Below are 16,324 nucleotides of genomic sequence, written 5' to 3'. Positions count from 1 at the left end.
CTCCCAGCCCTGTCAGGAAGTCCAACTGCATATCTTTGTGTCTGAGAAACCTGTAGAACCAAGTGCCATTTTCTCCCTTGGACTTTTGCTGACAGTGCAAAGAAGTTGCTTCTAAAACAGAAGAAATATACCCAGGACTGATTGCCCTTCCTGTGATGAGGACCTGGCCTTCACAGGCTTCTGAGCTGCTGTCCTTTATGCTGCCAGTTCCCTCACAGTCTTCTCAGGAGGGTGCCTTGTACTCCCCGAAGCTGTCCTTCAAAACCACGTGGGTGGTAGTGTTTGGCTGGGGACGACTTATGATGCCAGATTAGATAGTTAAAGGGAACTCCAGCCAATGTGAATGATCTGGAAGCCTGGCAGGTGGTGGAACGCAGGGGTGGGGGAAGCACCAGTTAGAGACAGCCGTCTTCTAGGTAGGTTTCCTGGCAGTTTCCCCAGCCAAGGGGGGTGCGACCGAGTTGCCCAAGAGTGCCCTGGATTGACAGACTTGCTCTGATGCTTTTTCTTTGCCTATGAGGCCTCTTAGTGTGAGGCCCTGCTAAACTGGTGCCCTCCCACAGGGAACCCCCAGGCTGCATTCTTCCAAATGCATGGAAGCCCTGTTTGGTGGGGCTTCTCTCTGTTTGAGAGGGGCTACATCCCCTGAATCTGGAGTCAGACATATCTGGGTATGAATCCCACCTTAGCCACCTACCAGCTGTGTGACTTCTGGCATCTGGTTTAACCTCTCTGAGCCTCGGTTTAGCCCATCTGTAAAATAGGGTAATGATAATATCCCCATTATACCATAATATTATATGAAAACATATTATGATACAACGTTATTTATTTAAATATATGTAACGCCATACATATAAATATATAAAATATGATAATGGCTAACACCATTATAATGCTACCTATATATCATGTATTAACGTTAGAGTATAGCCTAACATAATAACCCATCTAATTGTTATTCTCAGACTTAGATTATGTAGGCAGAGTACTTAGAACAGTCCCTCCTGGCACATCATGTAACTCAGTCACCGTTAATTATTGTGATTTTCATTTTCTGTGGACTGCAACATACAAAACAGGGGCACATTGACTAGGAATGTTCTAGTATATGTTGTTGCTTCGGAAGCAATGAAGCTCATCAAATAATTAGGAGAGCAAAGCCCAATTATAACCTGGGAGGAGAGGGAGCGGTATCCAGGGAGAAGTATTGTTGAATTCTAAGTTTTGTGTTTTTTTTTTTTAAGGGAGAAATGTCTTTTCAGAAGAGCTTAGACCAACATGTTACTTAATAAGAGAAGAGTATTAAATCTAAATAACCACCCACGTTTTCTCTGTTTGTCTTGAGAAGTTATTAGCCTGGGTTTTTATTGTACATGTGGGGGAGGAGGAGGAGGATCCAGAAGAATGGGGTTGGATATAAAGACACATCAGCAGGAGGGAGGTCCCCTCTGTTTTGGTGAGTTGTCCCAGCTCTGCTGTGTCAATCCTCTGTCCCTGATTGAAGGCTGTCCTTGGAGCCAGGATTTGGAGGGGTGGGGGAGGGAAGGTTGGGGGTGGGGTGGGCACCGTGCTGACATCCGTTGAGAACTTCGCAGTGACAGCACTGGAGTTAGAACCCACATCTCATCTTGACTCTGTGTACAGGGTATTATTTCTCGTTCTGCACATAGGAATATGAAAGCTCCAGAGCTTAAGCCCCGGTCTCAGGGTCACACAGCTCATAAAACACCATGGGGTGTGAGATCAGACACCTGAGAACAGAATCCTGATCTCACTTGTATGGTGATAGTTGAGTCACTTAATATCCTTAGGTGTCTGTTTTCTTATCTGTTAAATGGGTACAACAGTGAACCTCAGCTCCCAGTGGAGAGTCAGTGAGATTAACTACATAAAGTATTAGCATTTGCTGTTTTAAATACCCAGTACCTGTCAGCTGCTGCTATTATGCTAATTATGTTGTATTTTGTTTATTTATCTCTTATGCCTGGTAGAGTCAGTCCAGATTTTTATCAGGCCTGACATACTGCAGAGCCTGTGCAGTGGTCATTACAAGCATCCTGCCTTGCATTCCTGCTGATTGTGGCAGGGAGGTCAAAGAAAAGGTGTGAGTATCATGTTAAAAAATCAGCACCACCACCCTTTGGCACATCAGTGACTAAAACCTCAGGGCAAGTGCAAAGTGGACCTTTTTCAGGGATGTTTTTCAGTGAAGTGGTACTTCAAGCAAACATGACATTTGAATGTCCGTATTGACAGACGTAGCATTTTGGGGAGGAGTAATTTACCACTCCATAAAAACATTGTAAGAGGTATCCTTGTGGGTATGTTGGCAGCTACAAAATTGGATTCACTTTACAAGACAGAAGTAAGGTGTTCCTGGTGTGTCTGGAGCCGCCCAGCCCCCTTGCTGCATCTTTCCTTTTCTGTACCGGTTACCTGCCGCTTGTGCAGATGCGACTTGAAGCTGCCTCCATCACATCTAAGGCGGTTGATTCGTGGGGAGAGATTAATAGGCGAGAAAGCCAGTTCTAACTCATTAGGCAGTGGCTGCATGTCCTGTCAGTCGTCCCTGTAAGAGTTTAGAGCTCCAGTGTGGCCTGAGTGGAGGTGCAGGAACTCCCCAGCAAGTGAGCAACAAGGGAGGGTTCCAGGCTTCGCCGAAGCTGCAGACATCATCTGATGACATCCCTTTGGGAACTGCTTGTGTGTGAGAAATAAAGATCAAGATTGGAGTTTGGTCTGGCTTTTTGATCTCATCCAGGTTGAATTTTAGATTTTCTTTTCTTGTTTTCTTTTATCTTTTAATTTTTGACTTTTTTAAGGGACTCTGGAGTTTTCCTCCTGGGGGCCTGGGAAGGAGTTTGCAGTGAGTTTGGCTGCTAAAGATGGCAGAGCTGTAGAAAACAATAGCTGCCTCACCTGCCTGGACCATTTCTCCAAGCATCTGTCTTTTTGACAAAGCTACATCTGAAATTGGTGATTTCCTCTGAAGAGCTAACCAATGAATAATGAATGCATCGTCTTTTTTTTTTTTTTTTCTTTTTTTTGTCCTCTTCCAGGCCTAAACGGCAGCGGCAAAACAACTTTCCCACGTTTCCGTCTCCTAAAGCCTGGAATTTCAGAGGGGTAAGTGTTTTCTCTGGACAGTCCCAGCCGTTATATGTCCTGTTCCGGATGCTCCAGAGCGGACACTGCCGAGGTTGGCTTTACTAATCAAAGTCTCCACCAAGCTTCTGTGCTTTACCACTCAGGGAAGTCATGTTTGCATCACCACTTGTGGTTTAATTTAAAAAATCTAAGTGGCTCGCTAAGCACCCGTTGACATTGCTTGCCCTGTAGGTCTTGGGTTACTGGAAGCATCTGGTAAAGAAGCCAAGAGATGTCAAGGTTGATGAAGTGGGCATTGTGGCTGTTTTGGGGGAACAAAAAAGGGAACCGGTGCACAGTGAAGGAAAAAGAAATCAGAAATGTACAGTCTATTCATATGTAGATTTATGACTTTGCAGGAACTTTACAAGAGGAGAGGTCTATAAGCTTTAAACAGACTCTAAAGGGAATCATAGAATTCTCCCGATCACAAAGCCGTAGACCCTTAGAGGTGTAGGAAGGGTCAGATTTAACCTCCCCTTGATGCAGAGTTCTCTTCCTTTATGTGATTATGATAATAATAATAGTCAAGGTGTATGGAGGCCCTTCTGTGTGTTAAAATGAATTCTACCTCTGACTTCAGGAACAAGACCCTTGCCTGTGTAGAGAATGCTCTGAGCTCTGTTTCACAGGCCTTTGCATGTGTTATTCCTTCTGCCCAGAACACTGTCCCCTGCTGCCCAGCACTACACTCCTACACACACTGCATTGGCCCACCCACTTTATCCATTGGGTCTAAGCCTTGACATCACCTCCTGTGGGAATGCATCATGTCTGCCTCCTGAATCTGACCTAGAGACACCTCCTATGGACCCCTGTACTTTTTTCTCATTGTTAAGATTGTTACTTAATACTTAGTGAAATTTAAGATTGGAAGCCCCAAGCATCAGAGACCTTATCACTCTCTCTTGTTCACTGCAATATCCCTGGGCCTAGCACAGTGCCTGGCACATACATGCTTAATTAATTTGAATGAATAAATGGAATGAATGAATGAATAAAAAATTTCTTAGGGGCTTCCCTGGTGGTGCAGTGGTTAAGAATCTGCCTACCAATGCAGGGGACACGGGTTCGAGCCCTGGTCCGGGAAGATCCCACATGCCACAGAGCAACTAAACCTGTGCACCACAACTACTGAGCCTGCACTCTAGAGCCCGCAAGCCACAACTACTGAGCCTGTGTGCCACAACTACTGAAGCTTGCGTGCCTAGATCCCGTGCTCCGCAACAAGAGAAGCCACCGCAATGACAAGCCTGCTCGCCGCAACCAGAAAAAGCCCGCACACAGCAACGAAGACCCAACGCAGCCAAAAATTAAAAAAAAAGAAAGAAAGAAAGAAAAAAAATCTCTTACATCTATCAGACACAAAATTCAATTCAGATTATGTTTCAAGTTCAGGTCTTTAGTCTTTTCAGCACTGTTTTTACTGGTTTGATTCATCTTTAATATCCTACATACATCTCAGTCATTTTCCTCAGATGTCTTTTTAAAAATATAGATCCTGGCTCTCTTTTAGCTAAGTTTCAGCATGCTTTTCACTGAGTACGAAGAGAAATTTGTTGACACATATCCATAAATGGAGAAGATCCTCACTTCTCAAAGTATGTTCAGTTGCATGATCATAACCATTAAGTGAAAAAATCTTGTGTGGTCAGATAAACTTGGGACACCCTGAGAGCACCAAATTAAATATGTTCACCACTCCAGGACTTCTCAGAGCCTTTGATGGGTTGATGTGCATAGAGACCACATGAAGGAGACCTGATGGGATTTTGTTTGGAGCATTTCCCAAAGTCATTGGCCATAAATCCTTTGTTGACAAAACAGTTTATACACACTTTGGAACAGTTGATATTTGTAGTTGATTTTGAACTACAGAGAAATTGAACCTTCTGTGAGCACTTGGCTGTTCTGAAGGTGTTTATTTTCTCTCCCTCTCTACCCTCCTTTCAGTGTTCCCCACCCTTCCTTCTGATTCAACAGTAGTCACTAGCCTAGGGTTGGAGTACATGTAGAGATTGCCCTGAGTTTGCCTGGGACTGTCCTGGTTTCAGCACTGAAAGTCCCATGTCTTGGGGAACTTCAGTCCCGGGCAAGCTGGGACAATTGATTACCCTCCCTATGGCTGTGAGACCTCTCAAACTGTTTGTCCTTGAAAAATATTTTATGAACTTTTAAGCACAAGTCTGGTTTATAGAACTTGCTGCTGAAAAGGAACCTGTTAGATGCACACTTGGTTTAAGGGACCCTCTGTCAGTTGTAGCCTTGCAGGGGTAACATTTAACATTAGTAATTGCTGCAGGGGAGCAAACAAACAAAGTGCCCCTGGCTAATTGCAACCAAATAGATGACAGAATCTAATGCTTTGTTGACTTCAGTTTCCTTTCAGCCCTCAAATTCTTAGCCAGCTCATAAGATTTTCCCAAATGGTTAAAGTGTCAAAGTGACTAGAGTCTGTTAGGCAGGTCAATTGTTGTGTTGATCTTGGTCTCTTGTCTTTGCTTTGATTCTTCCGGGCCCTGTAGCTTCTTGGTAAAGTTAGACAAACTGACCTCAAGATACACCAGAGGGAGATGGTTCAGGGCCTGGTCAATTGCCAGATTCCTCTGTGGCCAAATCATCTCTGTGTCACTTGGAGCATAATCCTCCATGACATGGTGGGGGAGGAAGGAAACCCAACTAAGTGGAAACACCCTCACTCCCAGCCAGGACACGCTCTGTAACCATCATTATGGTAATTGGAACTGAAGACAAGAAGCACCCAGAGTGCCGGGAGGAGGACGTTGGAGGTATTCTCTAGCTGATACATTTTCTATAATGAAATGTGACTCTCGGGCCTGCTAGAATGAACTGTGCAGGCTGTGCTAGGGCAAGGCACGCATTCTGTGAACTCTTCCTTTTCTTCTTTATTTGGAAAGGAAGATTTTAGAATCTCTGTGCTCGCAAATTTCCCATGTTTATATACATGGCAGAGGAAACCATTAGAAGCATTTGCAATTCCATTCCTCTTTAGCTTGTAAAGAAGAAGCATCCTGTGTTAGCTCACCCAGGTCCTGGACATTTGTGGGGTTTGGGGGTGGGAGTGGGGAGAAGAGGTGATAAGAAATGGGTTGGAAAAGGCAAGAGGAGAAGGAACCACATGGCTCTAGATGAGAAGTGAAGAGGGAGACACATGAGGGCCAAGGAGGGAGCCGGGGACAGGGCACGAGGGAGCGAAGGGAGTGGTCAGTGTCTTAAGGAATAGGCATTCTGGGAAAAGAAAGATGTTTCCAAAAAATTTTAAGGAAAGTCTTGCTGAATGAATGTATTGTAACCCCCTCCTCATCCTCCCTGGAAACATTCACTGCAGATCTGCATGACTTCTCAAGGTATTAGGAGTTGCATTTGTAGTTTTCCTTTTTTTTGGCTGGAGTTTTTGTCCGCAGAGAGCCTCGGGAAGGGCTGGTGACACTTGGATGACACATCCTTTCTACCTACCAAGCGGTTCAGTCCTCTCATGAGTTGACATTGTTAATTGTAGGTTGTGCCCTTTGGTTCTCATGCTCGTCTAAGGAGACAGAGGCCCTGGGTGTTACCAACCCTATGGGATTTCCCCACCCTCCTGGGCAAGGGGTGGTGCTGTGCCATCTCTCACCAGACCATGGGTGCTACAGAGATGTTCATGGAGAGAAGCCAAGAGGATGGTTTTGGTTGGGAGAGTTTTGGTGGGAACATCATGAGTGAAACCAGAACAGAATGGGGAGAATAAGAAAGCAGGACCCTCAGAGAGGTGGGACCCTGGGAGGTGTCTTGCTCTGAGACATCTCTTCTGGATCTGGTTGGGGCAGTGCTCAGCTCAGAATTTCCACCGTTCCTTGTGAAAATATTTGCTACAGCTCCTCCAGTAAGCTGAGAAAGAGGGTCACAGAGACAGACTCAGGGAGGAAACTCATCCTAGAAATGTGAAAATCTCTGGACCACAACACCTGCCATTGCCTGTAGTTAACTTAAGAATGCTTAACAAGACCTACCATGTGTGAGGCATTGTTTTAGGTGCCAGATCTGAGATTTGAATTTTAAATATCAACCAAATTTCAGGGCCATGCTGGTCTTGTCTCCTTCTCCAGTGCCTGGTCTTTACCCTTGCCTAAGCCATTTGGTAAGAAATTTCTAAACTCTGGGGCTTTGGAAGGGACTTTGAACATTGTAGCCCTAACTAACTATTTAATTTTCAGATGAGAAAAATAAGGTTTAGTGTATTAGTCAGGACTCTTCTGGCTACAAGTGATAGAAACTCAATCCAAACAAGCTCAAGGAGAAAGGGGAATTGATTGGTTCATTTGACTGAGGGAAACTGATGGGTAGGCTTCAGATACCACTGTATCCAGGTATGCTCTCTCAACTTTGTCACTCTTGGGGTTTTGGTCTTCTCCTACTGCACATGGACTTTTTTGGAGGGAGGGGATAACCACAAACAGCCATACTTTTCCAGAGGAAAGAGAGAAGTTTATGCTTCCAGAATCCAGATGTGAAATCCCAGCATAGGACTCTTATTGACCTGGTTCCAGTCACATAGCTATACCTTGGCCAGTCACATAGCTATACCTTGGCCAATCACTGTGGTCAAGAGTATTGGACAGGCCTTGTTTACGTGCTCCCCTAAGGGAGCTGGGTGGACAGTGTTTCGTGATTGGCAGTTCCACTAGAGCCACTGGAAGTGGGGAAGGGACATTTGCTCCAAGGAACAGTTTCTTGTTGTTTTTCTTTCTTTCTTTTTTTTTAAATAAAATGTCAATAAGCATTTATTCAATCATAAAGACACGAAATTGAATAAGACACAGTCTTGATCTTGTGAACCTTAACATCTAGTAGATGTATATGTAAACAAATTATTTTGTCATTGCAAAATGTCAGAGTAGGAGGCATATGACAGAGCTGCTTAACAGAGGTTAAAAACAAAAGGTCCCTAAACATGATAGTAGACACCTGTGTTTTCAAATGACCCCCCGCCTGGTTATATGGTGTGGGTAACACAAGTGCCATCCATGCCTGCAGCCTCTTGCACCCTTGTCAGGTGAGTAAGGAATCCCTCTTAGTGGGGTGTCCAGATATTTGGGGGTCAGTGGGTGCTTGAAATTTAGTGCAGGGTTTGGGAAGCACATCACATTTTTTAGGGCAAAGGTCCTCATTTTTTAGCCACTTTCAGAGTTCTATTATCCATGTACATATGGATACAGTTCTGATGGTAGAAAGTAGTTACGTATATGAGAATCTGTAAAAAGATTGATTTGAAAGCTTTTCAAAGCCTGTTGAGGCTTATTCATCCTGCTGGGGCCGAAAATGGCCCTTATTGGCCTTTGAAAGGGACACTTCTCACATAGGCTGGCCCGCTATCAGCCCACCACATCCAGCCTGCCCCAGCTCCTTCCTGCATGGACATTTGGCCTTCTCTCCCACACCCCAAGCATCTATAGTTCCCTGCCCAGCCTTCTCTCTATGCACTTTTTTGGTACATATTCCTATCATTCCTGGCACAGTTAATGCTATTTTAAATACTAACCTCCTGTTCCAAGGAAGAGCTTGGTACTGTCACCAAAGGAAGTCCAGTTCCTAGACAGACAGGAAATATTGCTGACCACTGTGAGGGTCAAGCCAAGAGATCAGGAGCAGATCCACGTCTTCAGACAATAGGTCCTGTGCCTGCTGCAGGCTGTCCGACCCATCCCAGGCCCCGTGTTTGGAAGGAAGTTGCATTCAGAAGTGCAGCCGAATGTTTCTTGATGATCAGGCTGAAATGCTTTGAAATTCACAACTCATTAGAGTGACAGAGTCTCTAATACTCAGCACACGCCTGGCCTGGTCATTGTTTACTGTGGCCTCACCTCTCTTTTGCAAAAGAAGGTGGCATGGCTTTCTCTTCTCTCACAGCCTCTGTTTGTATGTACATTTACCTACATTATTTAACATCAGCTCCAAGCAAGGTTGTGGCAGTCCTGCATGGTAGATAGTATCTGTTCCATTTCGAAGATGAGGAAACTGAGCCCACATCTGCTCACTTGCCTAAAATCACAGCCATAGTAAGTGGCAGAGCCAGCATTTGAACTTGGGACAGTCTGTCCCCAGGCCGTTGAAGCCTGCTACCTCTTTAAAACAAGGCTGATGACACTTACTTTGTCTTCAAAGGAGGTAAGACATCACCAACTTTTTAAAAGTGCTAAAAACAAGGGACAATTCTATGGTAAACTTTTCATCACCCCAAATCCCTTTTAATTCCCTTATACTTCCTTGGATTGTATTTTTTATTTTCATTTTTTATTGAAGTATAGTTGATTTACAATACTGTGTTAGTTTCAGGTATACAGCAAAATGATTCAGTTATATATATATATACTTTTCAGATTATTTTCCATTATAGGTTATTACAAGGTACTGAATATAATTCCCTGTGCTATACATTAAATTCTTGTTGCATATATATATATATATATATATATATATTTTTTTTTTTTTTTTTTTTTGCGGTACGCGGGCCTCTCACTGTCGTGGCCTCTCCCGTTGTGGAGCACAGGCTCCGGACGCACAGGCTCAGCGGCCATGGCTCACGGGCCCAGCCGCTGCGCGGCATGTAGGATCTTCCCGGACCGGGGCACGAACCCGTGTCCCCTGCATCGGCAGGCGGACTCTCAACCACTGCACCACCAGGGAAGCCCGCTTATCTATTTTAGTATAGTAGTGAGTATCTGTTAATCCCATATTCCTAATTTATCCCTCCCCACCTCTTTCCCCTTTTGTACCCATATTTTGTTTTCTATGTCTAAATCTATTTCTGTTTTGAATATAGATTCATTTGTATTATTTTTTAGATTCCACATATAAGTGATATAATATATATCTTTCTCTGTCTGATTTACTTCACTAAGTACAATATTCTCTAGGTCCATCCATATTGCTGCAACTCCAATACTTTATTCTTTTTAATGGCTGAGTAATATTCCCGTGTGTGTGTGTGCGTGTGCGTGCGTGCGTGTGTGTGTGTGTGTGAATATATATATATTTTTTCTTTTCAAATTAGAGTTTTAGTCTTTTCTGGATGTATACCCAGGAGTGGAGTTGCTGGATCATATGGTAGCTCTATTTTTTGTTTTTTAAGCAACCTCTCTACTGTTTTTCATAGTGGCTACACCAATTTACATTCCCATTAACAGTGTAGGAAGAAGTTTCCCTTTTCTCCATACCCTCTCCAGCATTTATTATTTGTGGACTTTTTGATGATAGCCATTCTGACCAGTGTGAGGTGATACCTCATTGTAGTTTTGATTTGCATTTCTCTAATGTTTAGCATCTTTTCACGTGACTGTTGGCCATCTGTACGTCTTCTTTGGAGAAATGTCTATTTATGTCTTCTGCCTTTTTTTTTTTTTTTTGGCCACTCGGCGTGTGGGATCTTAGTTCCCTGACCAGGGATCAGACCCACGCCCCCTGCACTGGAAGTGCGGAGTCTTAACCACTGGGAAAGTCCCTTCTGCCCTTTTTTTGATTGGGTTGTTTGTTTTTTTGATATTGAGTTTTATGAGCTGCTTGTATATTTTTGAAATTAAGCTCTTACTGGTTGCATCATTTGCAAATATTTTTTACCATTCCATAGGTAGTCTTTTTGTTTTGTTGACAGTTTCCTTTGCTGTGCAAAAGTTTATAAGTTTGCTATGTCCCATTTGTTTATTTTTGCTTTTGCCTTGGGAAACTGATCTAAGAAAATATTACTACGATTTATATTAGAGAATGTTTTGCCTATGTTCTCCTCTAGGAGTTTTATGGTATCATGTCTTATATTTAGGTCTTCAACCCATTTTGAGTTTATAATAGATGCCTTTTTGATGTGAGGTACCCCTTCAAAAGGAAAAACTGTCTCTCGTTTCTGCTTAGTCTTCTTGTCTCATTTCCCTTCAGGCAGTGGAGAAGCCAGCCTGTGAGAGATGCTGACACCTGTGAGGAAAAGCCCATGTCATTCTCAATCTGCTGACACCAAAAATATGCCAGGCACATTGAAGCTCATTTTTAGATTCAAAAGCAGTTTCTTTTTTTGGTCATATGTGAGGTCTGTGGGGACATACAGTGGCTTGTGTACCAGCTGTGCAAATTTTGCACTTTTGAGGCAGAATTTATAGATGCCTTTGTTTATTTTATGCAGTTGTCAACTCAATTATTCTCTTTTTCTTCTAGATTTATACAAGGTAAAAGATGCTTTTGACTGTGATCTTTTAGGTTAATTAGGAGATCTTGTTGCAAGTGATAGAAATTCAACTCAAATTAGCTTAAACAAGGAGAGTTTTTAAAATTATAGAGATCTCAAGAATATCTCGTGGAATGCAGCAGGATCTCAGAAGCCCCTGGAACCAGGCACCAGAAGCCCATGAGGGCTCCCAATTCCTCTGTTGTTTGCTGCATTTTCTCTGCAGACTGACTTCCTCCATTTCTCCATGCTGTGGAAATGTAGCCATCTGCAGAGTGACAGCCTTTTCTCTCTGAGATCCAAAAGCACTGGGGGGTGGGGTTTGATTGGTTCAGCCGGGGTAGGGTGGATACTCCTAGACCAATCAGCAGTGACCACAGTGTGGCATTGTGCTGTACCACTATGTTGGCTCCTATGGTAACCATAGTAACATGGGAGGGAAGGGGCAGTTTCCAGAAGAAGGGGAGAGACACTAGGCAGATACGAACAATTCTTGTCTACAAAAGTCTTTCCCATCTGTCATCCCAGAGTAAAGGGTAATCATCCTGATTCCCAGGGTCTGACTTTCAGATAAACAAAACTTCTAACTCCTCTTCTTCTTTTTTTTTTTCAGTCCTCACAGTCTGATCTGGGAGCAAGAATAAACTCATAAGACATAAAACATAATAGTCCTCTGTATTAATTGAAATAATAGCAGATCGTGGAAAATTGCATTCTGAAATGGCTGAGTTCATTTCTGTGCCATTGGGAAGTATTGGAGCTTAGTTAGGGGTTTTATTTTTATTTTATTTTTTTAAAAATGTATTGAAGTATAGTTGATTTACAGTGTTGTGTTAATTTCTGCTGTACAGCAAAGTGATTCGGTTGTACATACATATATTTTTCATATTTTCCATTATGGTTTAGCACAGGATATTGATTATAGTTCCATGTGCTCTACAGTAGGATGTTGTTGTTTATCCATTCTATATAGAATAGTTTGCATCTGCTAATCCCAAAGTCCCAATCCTTCCCCCCCACCCACCCCTTGGCAGCCACAAATTTGTTATCTATGTCTGTGAATCTCTTTCTGTTTCGTAGATATGTTCATTTGTGTTGTATTTTAGATTTCACATATAAGTGATATTACATGGTATCTGTGACTGACTTACTTTGCTAAGTATGATAATCTCTAGGGCCATCCATGTTGCTGCAAATGACATTGTTTTGTTCTTTTTTATGGCTGAGTAATATTCCATATCTTCTTTATCCATTCATCTGTCAAAGGACATTTAGGTTGCTTCCATGTCTTGGCTATTGTAAATAGTGCTGCTATGAACATAGAGGTGCATGTATCTTTTCAAATTATAGTTTTGTCTGGGTATCTGCCCAGGAATGGGATTGCTGGATCATATGGCAACTCTATTTTTAGTTTTTTGAGGAACCTCCGTACTGTTTTTCATAGCAGCTGGACTAATTTACATTCCCGCCAACAGTGTAGGAGGGTTCCCTTTTCTCCATCCCCTCTCCAGCATTTATTATTTGTAGACTTTTTAGTAATGACCATTCTGATTGATGTGAGGTGGTACTTCATTGTAGTTTTGATTTGCATTTCTCTAATAATTAGCAATGATGAGCATCTTTTCTTTTCTTTCTTTCTTTGTTTTTTTTAAAGCATTGACTAATCCTCACATCCACGGTGGCATTGGTACTTTTGTTTTTAATTAATTAATTTATTTTTGCTGTGTTGGGTCTTCGTTTCTGTGCGAGGGCGTTCTCTAGTTGTGGCAAGCGGGGGCCACTCACTATCACGGCCTCTCTTGTTGCGGAGCACAGGCTCCAGACGCGCAGGCTCAGTAGTTGTGGCTCACGGGCCTAGTTGCTCTGCGGCATGTGGGATCCTCCCAGACCAGGGCTCAAACCCGTGTCCCCTGCATTAGCAGGCAGATTCTCAACCACTGCGCCACCAGGGAAGCCCCAATGATGCGCATCTTTTCACGTGCCTATTGGCCATCTGTATGTCTTCTTTGGAGAAATGTCTATTTAGGTCTTAAATAGAAGGTGGCCCAAGACTCAGTCTCAGTATTGCTTTGTGTTTTGTTGCATTTATGACTTTTCATGGAGGTATTTATTTTTCATTCTAATCAAATTTAGCTTTTATTACACAAACAGTATTGTGGCAGTGATCTCATCACCTCCAAAAGGCCCTGATGCTATTTGAAAGCGTGGGAGGGGAAGGTGATATTGAGAACTGAGGGGATGCAGCAATTTGGAAAATTTTTTCTGAATCCGAACCTTTCCCTTCAGTTTTCCTTTTCCCCTCTGTGTTAGATTTTATATTCTGTTGCCTGCCCATGTCAGAAGCTGGGGATGGGAATTGAAGCCTCTTACATGGGGGTTGGTAATGGTCCTGTCACCGACTTTTCTTCTTTCCTGTCAACCTCTTTCTCTTCACAATAATGTGGCCCGCTTAATGGATTGGACGAGGTTTAGCTCATTGTGAGGGTAAATAGTGCCTCACCCTTTTCTTTAAATACTCAGATCACACTGTACAATTAAACCAGTTGAAACATAGTGAGAAGCAAGGGGGAGAAATGGGGTAAGTTAACATACTACAGAGAGGACGGAAGGACCTCACCTGTATCCTGGGGTTCACAATGCCAATACGTCCCCTTTCTCTCTACTGCATCGGCCTTCCCCACGGATGTGGCTGCAAGGACCAGAGTTGAAGTGCAGGCAAGAGGTCCACAGACTGAAGGTGCCCTGGGCCAATGACACACACTTGCTTTATCATAAAAACACAGAGACAAACATACCTGGTCAACAGTAGCAGCTTGGCAATTAGCCAGATGAACAGCTGGCTAATTTCTATTTTATTTGTGTTTCTTGGGCAGAGGGCACATGGGGCCAGAATAGGGTGTCTCCAGTGGGTAGCCAAATTAAGTCCTCATGTATATTAAGTGCTCATACATATTTAGTGCCTCTGTATAGTCAGTACCTCATAAGTCTCATGCATATCTAGTGCACAACAAACATTCAGTAACCAGGTGGCTCATGAATAGTAGGTATCTTTTGCTCCTTTCACCCTTTCTTATCTATGTTTACCACACACATATTCTACTTACCACTTATTTATACTTAACATAACTTAAGATATTTCTATTATTGATTAGAAATAATAGAAATATATTTATATTGTTATTTGTAAGTTGTCACAAACTTATTCACCTTTAGTAATTGAAATAAATATTCTCTAAAAGCAAAAGCTCATTACAACCTGATTGCACAGAGCTCATTTTTAAATGGGCTATCTTATTTAGGCCTGATGATGAAAATTCTTCTCTTACTTGATTTTTGGGCCTCCCACATTTGTCATCCCCCACCCAGGCTCTCTCCTTCTGCCATCCGACTCTGGAAATCTCAATGAACACAGCTCCTGGACTAGCCTTTTTGAGCATGACTCTTACTGTGGACTTGTACGTGGTACTGGTAATAACACCAGCTGGATTAGATGCTGCAGCATCTAATGGTGGTCCATGCAGCAGCGTGAACCACCACTGCCGTGACCTCCTGGTTAACACACGTTCAGGGAGGAGGAAACGTACCATACACCAGAACGCTGCTAATGCATAATGTGTTTTTATATCCTCAGGGCTGATTTGACCTTACATCCATTTGGAAAAAAGAGGGAATGAGGCCTATTACTTTTTTATGGACAGATGAGGACTTGTTTAAAAGTTCTGATTTGAGGAAGGTTCAAGGAAGTTGTATCAGATGTGCATTTAATTTATGCAGGTTCATCTAAACTTACTTATAGAAAAAAGGGTGGGACGGGAACTTACGACTCATTGTTAGATGGGATTGTGAACCTGCTTTTTCCTCTGTCGATCCCAGTGGGCTGATGGTGATTCTAGAACTTAATGGGGGCTTTTTGTGCTGCATTTCCCCTAAAAACAAGCAACAGCTTCGTCTGGGGCTAAACTGAAGATGTATGTACAATATTTGTTATAGCAGTAAAGTAGGAACTATTGAGTGTGGTTTATTGAGAGAAGGGCTGTCAGGCATCACCAGGTATCTTCCTAAGGGGTTTCCAAGATTATTATTTTTACTATGTGTGCTATTTTTTCAACTTTTTATTATGAAAACTTCTAAATATATGGAAAGTTGAAAGATAAGTGCAGTGAACACCCACCATCTAGAATCAACAATTAATTGCTAACATTTTGCTTTACCTGTTTATCTATCTCTAGCTGTTTATACAATTTGGCTTTATTTTACTAAATCATTTCAAAGTAAGACAATCACGACACTTCACTTCTAAATACTTCAATACATATGTCTTAAGAATAAGGACATTTTCCTACATTATCAAGCCTAATAAAGTTACTATTAATTCCCCAACATGCAGTCTATATTCCTATTTCCCCAATTATCTTTTTTTTTTTTAAGATTTCTTTTTTGATGTGGACCATTTTAAAAGTCTTTATTGAATTTTTTACAATATTGCTTCTGTTTTATGTTTTGGTTTTTTGGCCCCAAGGCATGTGGGATCTTAGCTCCCCGACCAGGGATCGAACCCACACTCCCTGTGTTGGAAGGCGAACTCTTAACCACTGGACCATCAGGGAAGTTCCCCTAATTATCTTTTATAGTTGGTTTCCCCCAAAACCATTCAAGGGCCATGCATTGCATCTGGTTGGATTTTTTGTTTGGTTGTTTTTATCCAATTGAGGATGACGATTTCATTTTGTTACTGTGTTTTTTAGTCCTTTTAAATCCTTGAATAATCCCCTCATCTCCCTTTCTTTCTTTCTTTTTTTTTAGTATTTATTTATTTGGTTGCACCAGGTCTTAGCTGTGGCAGGTGGGCTCCTTACTTGTGGCTCTCCAGCTCCTTAGTTGTGGCATGCGAACTCTTAGTTGCATCATGCATGTGGGATCTAGTTCCCTGGCCAGGGATCGAACCCAGGCCCTCTGCATTGGGAG

General features: G+C 42.5%; 1 protein-coding gene across 1 annotated transcript in view; it reads left to right on the top strand.

The window, feature by feature from the left end:
• ARHGEF3 (Rho guanine nucleotide exchange factor 3) overlaps nucleotides 1-16,324 on the top strand; it is a 269,292-nt gene that overhangs the window by 61,670 nt on the left and 191,298 nt on the right. The window contains exon 2 of the mRNA XM_060022718.1: nucleotides 3,063-3,129. Coding sequence (XP_059878701.1) covers nucleotides 3,063-3,129 — 67 coding nt within the window. The remainder of the gene's footprint in view (nucleotides 1-3,062; nucleotides 3,130-16,324) is intronic.

Source organism: Delphinus delphis, chromosome 10, assembly GCF_949987515.2.
Source record: "Delphinus delphis chromosome 10, mDelDel1.2, whole genome shotgun sequence".
NCBI classification, from domain to species: Eukaryota; Metazoa; Chordata; class Mammalia; order Artiodactyla; family Delphinidae; genus Delphinus; species Delphinus delphis.
Note: the sequence above shows the minus strand (reverse complement) of the source record. Positions and strands in the feature narration are given on the sequence as shown.